Source organism: Elephantulus edwardii, unplaced genomic scaffold, assembly GCF_000299155.1.
Source record: "Elephantulus edwardii isolate Elephantulus edwardi_28Jun2011 unplaced genomic scaffold, EleEdw1.0 scaffold00019, whole genome shotgun sequence".
In the NCBI taxonomy this organism is placed as follows: domain Eukaryota; kingdom Metazoa; phylum Chordata; class Mammalia; order Macroscelidea; family Macroscelididae; genus Elephantulus; species Elephantulus edwardii.
In genome coordinates this window covers 16,205,849-16,217,299 of record NW_006399769.1, presented here as the reverse complement: position 1 = coordinate 16,217,299, position 11,451 = coordinate 16,205,849, and the positions used below count along the sequence as shown (strand labels likewise).

Here is an 11,451-nt window from a genome sequence, read left to right as displayed (position 1 = left end):
CATCAAGAGCTAACTCACTAAGTCAACTTCACTTGCAATATTTAAAATAATCCACTAAAAGCCATGTTAATGCAGTCAGTCATTCCATGAGTGAAGGTGGGGGAAACTGTTACTTGAAAATAAAAAGAAAACAATGTCCACATTATGGGGAAGTAAGTCGTAAGGGGAAATCGGATTAATTTTTCAGGTGTTTTCTACAACATGGTTTGATAATTGTAAATCTGGTGCTCATATATGCAAGAACTCAACATTTACTGCCTTGCACTCATTTCCCATTTCTCGGGGGAGGTGGGGAATGGGACCTCTTCAGAAGCCAACTAATTATGTGATCAGAAATTTGTGATGGTGGCAAGACCTCGACACTTTTCCACTGGTGGGCTTTTTCTGCTAAGTGGAATTCGAGGTGACTCTGCATATCCCATTCCCTGAGCCTCTAGCTCTTACTGTAGGAGAGGGCGCATCCCAAATGAGCAGGTATCTTAATCGCCCTACAGAGATCAAACAAGAACTCGACCTTTCCTACCTCTCTTCTCCTAAAGTACTTCTACAACTTTGGCAATTCAGACTTACACTTGGTTAAGTTCATGCGGTTTAGATTCAACGGCAAAGGTACATGTATTTCCATGTATACCATAAACGGGGAGTGGGCTCGTGACCACAAATTGCCATAAATTCGGAACCATCTCATAGCTGACTCATCAGTGGGTTTCCAAAGCTGTAAACTAAAGGGCGGGAGGTTGCCTATCTTGCTACTTGAGCAGTTACTGATGGATTCCCACCGTCAGAGAGGCGTGGCCAGCAACGCAACTGTCTATGGACGACGCCACCAGAGCTGCTTCTTCCATAAATAAAATATTATTTGAAATGGGTTTTGTGTGTGTGTGTGTGTGTGGCAGTAGAGAGGTGTGGCTCTAGCTTACATTTTGGTTTATTATTACACAGAATCTCAGCCCCTGCATCAGTCCTATCGGATTCAGCCAGCAGTTCCCAAATAACTAAGCAGAGGCCAAGGTCACGGACTACAAAACGAGGAATTCTGGGGGACGGAAGTAACGGCACAGCGCAAGGCATGCTGGTCCCGGCGGGCTTGGCGCACGGGCCGCGCGGTGGTCGGTGAGTGTGCTTCGCTATTCGGAGTCCTAACTGGCTCTCTCATTGTTTGTCAGGACTAACATTAAGTATCTCTTGGTGAGAGTACAGCTCTGAGTGTTGCGAGGCTGCAGTACAAACCACGGAATCAGATCTGAAGCTTTACTTGCTGGCGCCTTTGCGACCTTTGCGCATCCTGCAAACATTGTAGGAACAAATGGTCACCAATCGGAGGCTTTCTTCCTTTTAGGATCCAGATATACGGGGCCAGAGAGCGAGCAGGTGGATAACAGAAGAATCCTCAGTTTAGGATAAAAGTTATGTGGCGTGAACTCCTCTGGTCGGAGGAAAGCAGGCTTTGAGCTTAGTCGTCGTACCAGAGTTAAATGCCCTGGGGAAGGCGATCTGAAATGGGATTTGGGGGCGTGCAGTTGCAAGTATGCAAGATGAGTCACCCCAGACTTCTTTGCGTCCCTCTAGCTTCGAGGCTGAATTGTAAATGCTAAATGTATCTTTTTCTAATATATTTAAAATTTGGTTTCTTAAGTAAGACCGTGTATTATTTCTCCCAGCCATAATGTTAGTTCTTTATATATTTGTACTTACTGTAGTAAGTAATTTTCCAAGAGTTCGTAACAAAAAAAGGCTGTTTTCTGCCTGTAGGATGGAGATTACAGGTAAGACATCTGCTTGGGTGGAACATAGATAGTAACCCACAGTGGTGCTGGTTTACATCTGTCCAGCTGGCAAGCATGAGTGAATGGATGAAGAAAAGTCCTCTCGAATGGCAAGATTATATTTACAAAGAAGTCAAGTTGACAGCCAGTGAGAAGAAGGAATATAAAGGATGGGTTTTAACCATAGACCCCGTCTCTGCTAGGTGAGTATATGCCCTGGAACCTGGAAATCTTGACACCTCTTTGTGCTGGCTATGTGTTATATCCAGACATAGAAAGCGATTATTACTGGGTTTTTTTTTAAAAAAATCTTATTCTTTTTTCTGTGTGTGTACCGACAAATTGGATCTGACTGGTACTGAAGGAGATGGCCCCTCCTTCTCCGGCAGAGCATCTGGTGGATATCTCTGGGATTGCAGTGCAGCTTCTTGCCAGTAGGTCACCAGAGCTCCTGATGATTCCTGTTTTCTAAGAAATAGTAGAAAGGCTGATGATTCCTCACTTAAGAATTTAACTTTCTTTACATCTCAGTCTTGTTTTAATTAATAGATTAAACTGTCAGACCAACCAGATTCAAAGGTTAGTATCAGAAATGTGGCCCTCCTTAAATCATAACTGGATTTGTAACAGAAAATGGCAAGTATACACACACACAAAATAGTAAAACACTTTACCCCCTTGTCATCATGCAAATTTCAAGCATTACATCAATTATGCTTAAACAATTAAAGAATTTTTCTTTTGCTTTTCAAAGAGAAGAGTGTAGGGGGGAGGGGTTGGGAGGGGAGAAGGGTGCAACAATGAATGAATGGAAATCCAAAATCTCTGTAAATTTTCATTAAAATTAATAATAATAAAAAAACCAAAAAAATACTTGTTTTTAACAGATAAATTACTTTCAAATAATTGTAACTACAATACTTTATAACACCTAGAAGAATTAAAAATTCTAAATATTAGCTGATTTCCAGCCTGAGTTTGGATTTTCCCGATTGTCACGAAAGTGTCTTTTTCTATTGGTCATTAAATTTGGTTGATGTCTTGTAAGTATCTCAATTTAGAGCTGCTGTTTCCCTTTTATTTTACATGTTGTAGACTTGGATAGATTTTGCATTTAGCTCATTACACCTTCATAATATAGCTTAATGTGTTCCATTATTCCTTCTCATATTTCCTATAAACTAATGTTTAGATGTAGGAGTTTGGTGTTGTACTGTCAAGTCAAAACTAATTAGTAACTTACATTCCATCAGAGGCAGTAGATCACATGGAAGGAGATTGCCCATCTTTCTCCCACAGAGTAGCTGGTGGATTTGAACTGAGTAGCTTTAGTATAGCAGCAGAGCTCTTTACCGGTAGGCCAATAGAGCTTTGCAGGAGTTTGATAAGTGTCAGATTTATATTTTGCAAGAATACTTCAGAGTTGTACATACATACACATAACACACATACTTTGTATTGTGGAATAATTTTAGGTATAATAAAAGTTGAAAATAGACTACATAGAACACTGATACACCCTTCCCCTAACGGTATCACCTTCCATAGCCATTGCACATTTATCAGAACTGATAATTACATTATCTAAACTATAAATTTCCATTTTAATTTGACTAGTTTTTCCACTGATGGCCTTTATTTTGTTCCAGGTTCTATTTTACCTCCGATTTGAGATAGTTTCTTGGTTTAACCTTGTTGTTTGTTTGTTTGTTTATTTATTTATTTATTTTTCACAAACTTGACATTTATTTTGAGAGTATTGGTCAGTTATTTTGTAGAATGTCCCTCAGTTAGGTTCTGTGTGGTATTTCCAGCGAATACACTAGGGTTACTGGATTTTAAGAAGCATATCATAGAAGTGAAATTCACTTCTCATCATACCATGTCATATTTAGGTATATTGAATTTACGTTCATGAGTGACATTAATTTGTTTTCTTTCTCGTCCTTTCTTGCTCTGTTTTTGGTGTCGAGTTTTTTGTTGGTTTGTTTTTTTGGGTTTTTTTTTACATTTTAAAAATTTTTTTTATTATTATTAAATTTTATTAGTTTTAATGAACATTTACAGGGATTTGGGGTTTTTATTCCTTCACTGCTGCACCATTCTCTCTACCCTCCTCCCCAGTTTGTTCTTCTTCCCCACCATCTGAATGTCTGTTTTAATTGTCCAGTTGCCACAGTGCTTGTCAAAGTCAGTTCTGATTAATCTCCTTTGTTGGTGTGTCCTTTGCCATTCCCTATCACTCCTCCCTGAGAGAGACTTCACCCTGATTCATAAGGAAAAGGGGATGGCGTATTCTCTTAGCTACTTCCTGCTGAAAAGGGACGCTGTGGGTTTCAGTGTGAAGATCTTCTCTCACTACTCTAAAGGGCCCCTTTGGCAGTAGGAAACACATAGACTATTATGAAGATTGATTTTGGAATTTAGATGCACTCTTATTGATTGTGCTTGGCCGTACATGTTCATATCCTTGAAGATGTATCATGGGGGTGTTGCAACCTAGAAGACACAAATTTAACTAACAAGTTATAAGTACATGAGTCAAAAATTATGGAAAAGTAAAAGAAAAGATTCTTTCATTGTTTTACAAACCCTCCCCCAGGTCCCCTCCACCATGTAGCCCTTGCTCTAGACTCCTGTGATGACAGAAATACCTAGTCACATATCTCTTTTAAACAGTTTTCTCCCTCCTCTGTTTCAGTGCAGTATACATTATTGAACCCATCTTACTCAGTCTCTCCCCAACCCCGAGGTTAGTCCCATTCTACAACAGTGGCATCATGTAATATTTGTCCTTTTGTGACTGGGATATTTCACTCAGCATAATGTTCTCCAGAGTCAACCATTTTGAATAATATTGCATGAGTTCCTTGTTTTTTAATGCAGCATAGTATTCTGGTGTCAAGTTTTATACCAGCCTCATTACATGACTTAAGGCACATCGTTGTTGCATACCATGGAGTGAGAACTAACACATAGCTGACCCTCCAGAGGGTTTTCAGAGGCAGGGGCAATCTCAGGAGGAAATGGTCCATCTTTTTCCCGTGGAGCATCTGGTGGATTTTAGTGTTGGGCCGTTAGGATTGCAGCACAGTTTCTTACTACTGGGCCACCAGAGCTCCCTGGGTTAAGACATAGTCTCTTTTGTTGTTGATGTTGTTGTGTACCGTCAAATCAGATCTGACAGGCACAGAAGGAGATTGTCCCTTCTTCTCCAGTGGAGCATCTGGTGGATTCGAACCGCATGCCTTCGGGATTGTAGCGCAGTTTCTTGCCACTATGCCACCAACGCTCTCCATAGTCACTTTTCTATTTGAAATAATTTTATTAAATCGGGAGTATGTGATCCTCGAAAATTTTGCTAGAACTTACCTCTAAAAATTGCCTAGACCTCCTTCCCCTAATCCCTTAAGCAAGATTTTTAACTAGTTTATCATCCCACCATGAATATTTACATTTTCTTTAATGTGTATGTATAATTTTCCAGGAAGTTTTAAAACTTTCATTATTTTTGGAATAAATTTGTTTGTAATAGTTTTCTAAATTTAACCTTTGCTGCCTTATTGCTAATAGTTTTATATGTACCTTCTCTCATTCTTTATTTTATTATTTTTGCCTGAGTTATGTGTGAATTTGATGTATTTTTTTTCAGATAACAAACTTGGCTTTGAAGATATTTTGTTTAAATCTTTATTAACCTTTCTGTTTTCTTTTTCATTAATTTGTGCTTTGTTATTTTCTTTGACCGCTTTGGTAGAATTACCCAATTATGCTGTGCTTTTACCTCTTAAAACATGAATATTCACTGCTCTTTCTTATTAAATCTATAAATTTAGAGCATTTATTCTTTACCTAATATTTAACTGTTTCACAGAGCTTTAGTTCTGGATTAAAAAAATGAAATGTTTAGGACCTTCAGCAAATGCTTGTGGAATAAGCTAAAGGATTTGGTTGTGAGAGAATTTATTTCATATACAGAAATGGCATTTCATTTTATTCTAGTCATTTGGTTTAATTGATTTTATCTTTGGGAATGGTGATATGTGTCATTGAATTGCTTTCTCCACTGGTTTTAATGTCCCTTTATGTATTTTTTTGTTGTTTTCTAATCTACTTAAATTTACTTTTCCCTTCAAAGTGTTGTCCTCGTTAACTTCCTTGAAGATGGCAGCCTGTCTGTGACTGGAGTGATGGGACATGCTGTACAAACTGTTGAAATTGTGAATGATGTGGACCAGAGAATAAGAGAGAAGCTGACACATTTGTTCACATCTGGAGACTGCCAAGCTTACAGCCCTGAGGATCTGGAAAAGAGAAGAGACAGCCTAAAGGCGTGGTTGAAGAAGAACCACATCCCTGTCACTGAGCAGGGAGAATCACAGAGGACTATCTGTGTGGCTCGTGTCCTGACGATAGAGCCACCATATGGTCCGGAGAATTGCATCAGTTCTAATGAGATTATTCTGTCCCGGGTTCAGGATCTTATTCAAGGACATCTTACAGCTTCTCAGTCAGACACCAGAAATTGTGAATGGAATGAAATGAAATAAGATTCCTTTTTTTTTCTTCTTAAAATACTTCTGATTTTAAGTGGGTCATATTATAGATCTGAAAAGCACATTAGTGTGTTTGAATTCCTTGTTATTTTGATAAATAAGTGTGGATTATGAGTACTGATTTCTTTGGGAAGTGACCTAGGACAAGGATAGCAGCACATAAAACAAACCTAGCACAAGCACAGCAGAATTCTAAGGGTATTGTAATATGAATACACCCCATTTTTGGCACAAAATACACTTGGAAGAGTATCATGTGTCAAACTCAGGATGACCTGTTAAGGTAAACCCACAGCCTTAATGAAGTTCCTTTTTTCTAAGAATATGTGTCTGTATTTAAAATGTTTGCCTTTGATATGAAGTTTTTTAATAAAAATACATACTTTTATGGTTAAAAGGTTATACCTTGACTGTTGATGCAATCTGAAAGCAATTAAAGTAAGCATTTGATCTTTCAGAGGGAAAAGGGAAGTGAGACCATTTTCTGCTGTTGAACTCAGTCTAGCTGCCTTTGTGGTGAATTTTGAACAGTGCTTTTACTATTCACACCCACGGTGTTCTCTGCTTATAGACTGTCAGCAAATACAGGTGGCAAATTTTATATTACTTTGTCAATGGTGAACACTTTGCCAGCTGGATCAGAGAGACTTTATTTTAGCATTTTCTCTTGAGGTTTATCTATCTAGGGGCTTCTGGGAGTATAGTCTGGGGAGTTGCATTGCTACCTCAAAGACACCTGACAGTTCGAATAGCCACTGACTCTGAGGGATAACGATGGGCAGTCTTTTCCTGTTACTTATATCCGTTGAAAACCCAGTATGAGTCTGTTCCAACTTGAAGGCAGCATGTGGTTCCTGTCAGAACTAACCCCTGACCATCTCTGACTGGTTGTCACATTATGGACCCTCAGGCAAAATCCTGCCTACCACCTTCTCTTAAATCTTGGAGCACAGCCACACCCATTGTTGATGTCAGTAACTTTTATGACACAATCACAGAGATGAGTAGTTGCAACAGATTCCATGGCTTACTTGCTGCCTAGCCCTTTTTGCTGTTGGGCCCATTTATTGTTAGGTGTCGTCGAGTTGCCTGCAACTCAGCAACCCTACATACAACAAACAGCTCTGAACCCTGCTCTATCCTGAGCCATTACGGGGGGTAGGGGGTGGGGAATTGTCCTGGAGAACTGTCAGAAGATTCTTGAACTAGCCAGGTCCGCCAGGGTTTAGGGCCTGCTTTCCAAGGCAGTTTTGACCTGGACAGGCCCTTGAAGCCGCTACATGCTAAATTCACTCTTTTCCCCTGGTTTGTTTACAAGCATGGCCAAATTACTTTTGAGCCAGCTCTTTGTTGTCTGTCCCTAGTCATTCACAAGAGGAGAATGAGTACCTTTTGGAAGAAGTATTTTTAAATGTGCAGGTTTTAGGATGATTATTTCTTAGATGTTTTTGAATGAAGTTTGGTAATAGTTATTTTGCACAGTTGAATAACAGAACTTTATAACCTAGTATTTCTTACACTTTAGCAAGAGACAGAATTAGCTGGAGAAGTAGTTAAAACTCATTGCTAGGTCCTTTTCCTAATAAAGGGAGCTTTAGTGGCATAGTGGTAAGAAGCTATAATGAAATTCCAAAGGCACACAGGTTGAATACACCAGCTGCTTCGTGGGAGAAGGATGGACATTCTTGTGATTTACTGCCTCTGAAAACCCACAGAAGGGTCAACAATGAGTAAGTCCTGACTCAGGCTGCAACAGGTGTTTTAAAGCTATGGAAGAGGGACCTTCCTTTTGTTCTCCCAAAGTTCCATACAGCTTCAAGTGTGGTTTTTGACTGGCAACACCATCATGTGGGAGTTTGTTAGACATGCAAATTCCTGGGCCCACATGGAGATTGCCCATTTTTCTACTGAAGAGCGGCTGGTAGACTTGAACAAACAAGAGACACTGCCTTTGGCCAGCAGTGCAACTCCATACAGATTAATAAAGAGGTAAGTAGTCTGTGATTTACAGCCTCTGAAAACCAGTAGAGGAAGGGCCAATTAAAATTGGATTTGAGCTCCGCAATTAGTTTTGAGTTTACTCCCAATGGATTCTGATTCAGAGGTCTAGGGTGGGCCCAGGAATTTGCTGGGTCCTCCAATCCATTGTAGTACCACACAGAACTCATAGAATTATGTCCAGAGTTAGGGAATTTATTAGGAAAGTTAGCAGGCTTCAGTTTAGTTTGGAAATAGTACACAATTCTTCAGTCAGGATAGCCTCTCACAAGCCCTTCACCCTTCAGCCCCGTGGCTTTAGATCAGTTTTGCAAAGCTCTATTTGTACTGCCAGTTACGGGGTCTCTTCACACACCCCCTCCTCAGACTTCCTCACCTCTGCCTTCCAGCAAGCTTGAGCAAAGTTTCCCATATCTAGCTCTGGCTCCTGCTCCATGGGGCAACAGTCCTTAGCTCAGTCTCACATCAGTCTCCCATCCTGCACTGCTACAGCAGTGTCTTGGTCTCAGTCTGCCTTGTTCTACAGTAATCTCTGGTCCCAAAAGACATGTGAAGGTGACAGCAGTTGGTGTGGAGAAAGAATCCCCCCAGTTCTCTAATGTGGCCCAGGTCTTTGATTGTACATTGTTGTGGTTTTTTTTGTTGTTGTTGGGTTGGTTTTTTTTAATAGTCATTCCAAATAATCGCAACATGGCAATGTGGCAGGAAGCTCCTGCCTTTCCAAAAGCTTCTCCCTTCCCCTAAGCAGAAGAGCCCCATTCCCCACCCAGGTCCACGCACGAACAGGGGTGGCAGGGAGCATTGCTTTTATGTAAATTAGACCCCTATCCAATTTTTTTTTGTTAAAAAAATCTTCCACCTTAATACTTGTTCTTTAGTTTTTGTTTTCAATAGTCAGCCATTGGAGGCCCTATTTTTTTGAGGCCCTTGCCCCTTCCCCCAAACTCTAGAAATAAGAAGGCTTATGGTCTCCCTGGGGTGGCTGAGATGTGGAGGCAGCCAGGGCTTTACCTGTACACTGATTTGAGACCAATTGAATAAAAATGCACACCTTAAAAAAAAAGGTGATTCTCCTTTCTTATGAGTAGTAAGATTTCCATTTTTCTGCCTATGAGCTCTAAGGGAGCTCAGGTGGTGTGTTCCATAGGGAGTTGCCCTGTTCCCTAAATCATGTACCTCTCTAGTTCAAATCCACAGCTGCTCCACTGGAGAAAGATGGGGCAGTCTCCTCCATGTTGTTTACAGACTTTGAAAACCCACTGGAGTGTCAGCTATGAGTCTGATTCAACTTGAAGCCAATGAGACTGAATCTGAAACCTGCTCAGTTGAAGCTTGGGAGGGCAAGGCTGACAAATTTTGTCAATAATTAAAGAGTTAAGATGCACTTGATCCAGGCTTTTATCTTCATAATTGTTATGCATCAGAAAACTGGACAATGGCTAAAGATGACAGAAGAATTGATGCCTTCAAATTGTGGTGCTGGAGCAGAGTCTTGAACATAACCATGGACTGTCAAGAAAACAAATAGGTCTATCTTGGAGAGGGTGAAACCAAGTTTCTCCTTGGAGGCTAGGGTTTTGAAGCGCCATCTCATACTTTGGGCACGTGGCCAGGAGAGAAAAAGTCCTTGGAGAAGGACATCATACTCTGAAGGGTGGAGGGACAGCACAGGAGAGGAAGACCCTGGATGAGAAGGATTGATACAGTAATGGTAGCCATGGGGATAGGTATGTCAGAGTCAGGGAGACTGGCTCAGGTCAGGGCAGGCTTCAGAACTGCTGCACATAGGTTTACAGGTGACTTGATGACACATAAGAACAAGCAGAAGACCAAATTGGTGTTGGAGTAAGTGCAGCCTGAATGCTTCTCAGAAGTGAGGTTGGTAAGACCTCATCTTCCATAATTTGTATGTGTTATCAGTAGGAACTGGCCCTGGCGAAGGATTCATGCTTAAGAGTCAGAGGAAACTATGAGAGAGATTGAAATAGTGGCTGCAACTGTGGCCTTGAAGATAGCAATATATCTCAATCTGGGTTTTCTAGAGCAACAAAACTAGTGAAACTTACATAAAGCCACTGCACTTGAGTCCTTTCCAACTCATATGGACCCGACATCAGGTTTCTGAGGCTGCGAATCTTTATGGAAGGAGATTGTCCTTCCTTAGTGAATTCAAACCTCCAGCCTTTTGTTTATTAGCCCAGTGTTAAACTCTACCAGGGGAGCGGGTGATTCAGAGAGTCATTGAGATTCGTTGCAAGAAAATAGTTCACGTTTGCCTGGAAACTGGCAAGTCTCACCTCCACGGACCAGATGTCAGGATTGAAGAGTCTCCTGACTCACTTGGCTGCAGAGGCTAATGAAGCTAAGGTTGACACACATGAGAAATCAGTGTATTGCCTTCAAAGATTGCGGATCCAAGATTAAGCAGACTACTGGCTCAAGTCCAAAGAGCCAGAAGTGATGAGTTTGATGAGAGATCTTGATCAAGTGAAAGCTAGCTTTGCAGTAAAGTCATCCTTCCTGGTTTGTTGTTACGTGTCATCAGGTCACATGAGACTCATAGTGACATTATGTACAACAGCTCTGAACTCTCTATCCTGAGCTAACCTCATTGTCTCTGATACACCTACCCCCATTACCCCAGTCACTGAGTCAATCCATCTCATCCAAGGTCTTCCTCTCCTGCCCTGTTCCTCCACCCTCCCAAGCATAATGTCCCTCTCCAAGGACTAGTCCCTCCTTGCAACATGGCCAAAGTATGTCAGACAGTTTCAGAATCCTTGTCTCCAAGAAGCAACCTGGTTTCACCTTCTCCAGGAAGAACCAATTTGTTCTCCTAATAGTTCATGTTCTCTGCAATACTCTTCAGCACCATAACTCAAAGGCATCAATTTTTCTTCTTATCATCCCTAGTCGTTGTCCAGCTTTCTGGTGGATCAAGTACATCTTAGTCTCCAGACTGACATCATTGCTCTTCAGTACTCTGGAGAGGTTCCTGACAGCAGATTTTCCCAATGCAATTTGTCTTTTTTTTAAAAAATTTAATTTAGTTTGTTTATTTTTCATTTCAATGAACATCTACAGAGATTTTGGAATTCCATTCATTCATTGTTGCACCCCTCTCCCCGCAC

At 40.8% G+C, this 11,451-nt stretch overlaps 1 protein-coding gene across 1 annotated transcript; it reads left to right on the top strand.

Annotated features, from left to right (window-relative positions):
• The first annotated feature begins 1,834 nt into the window (after positions 1-1,834).
• On the top strand, positions 1,835-6,316 carry GEMIN6 (gem (nuclear organelle) associated protein 6). Its single transcript, XM_006882388.1, has 2 exons — positions 1,835-1,969; positions 5,905-6,316. Exons 1-2 carry the CDS (start codon positions 1,842-1,844, stop codon positions 6,314-6,316), a joined length of 540 nt encoding a protein of 179 aa, XP_006882450.1. The 5' UTR covers positions 1,835-1,841.
• Positions 6,317-11,451: the final 5,135 nt, after the last annotated feature.

Bases quoted from the DNA above. Each gene is read 5' to 3' on its own strand.
- GEMIN6 (XM_006882388.1), top strand. From the start codon at position 1,842: ATGAGTGAATGGATGAAGAAAAGTCCTCTCGAATGGCAAGATTATATT. The intron at 1,970-5,904 runs GTGAGTATATGC...TTCCCTTCAAAG, and splicing joins ATAGACCCCGTCTCTGCTAG to TGTTGTCCTCGTTAACTTCC.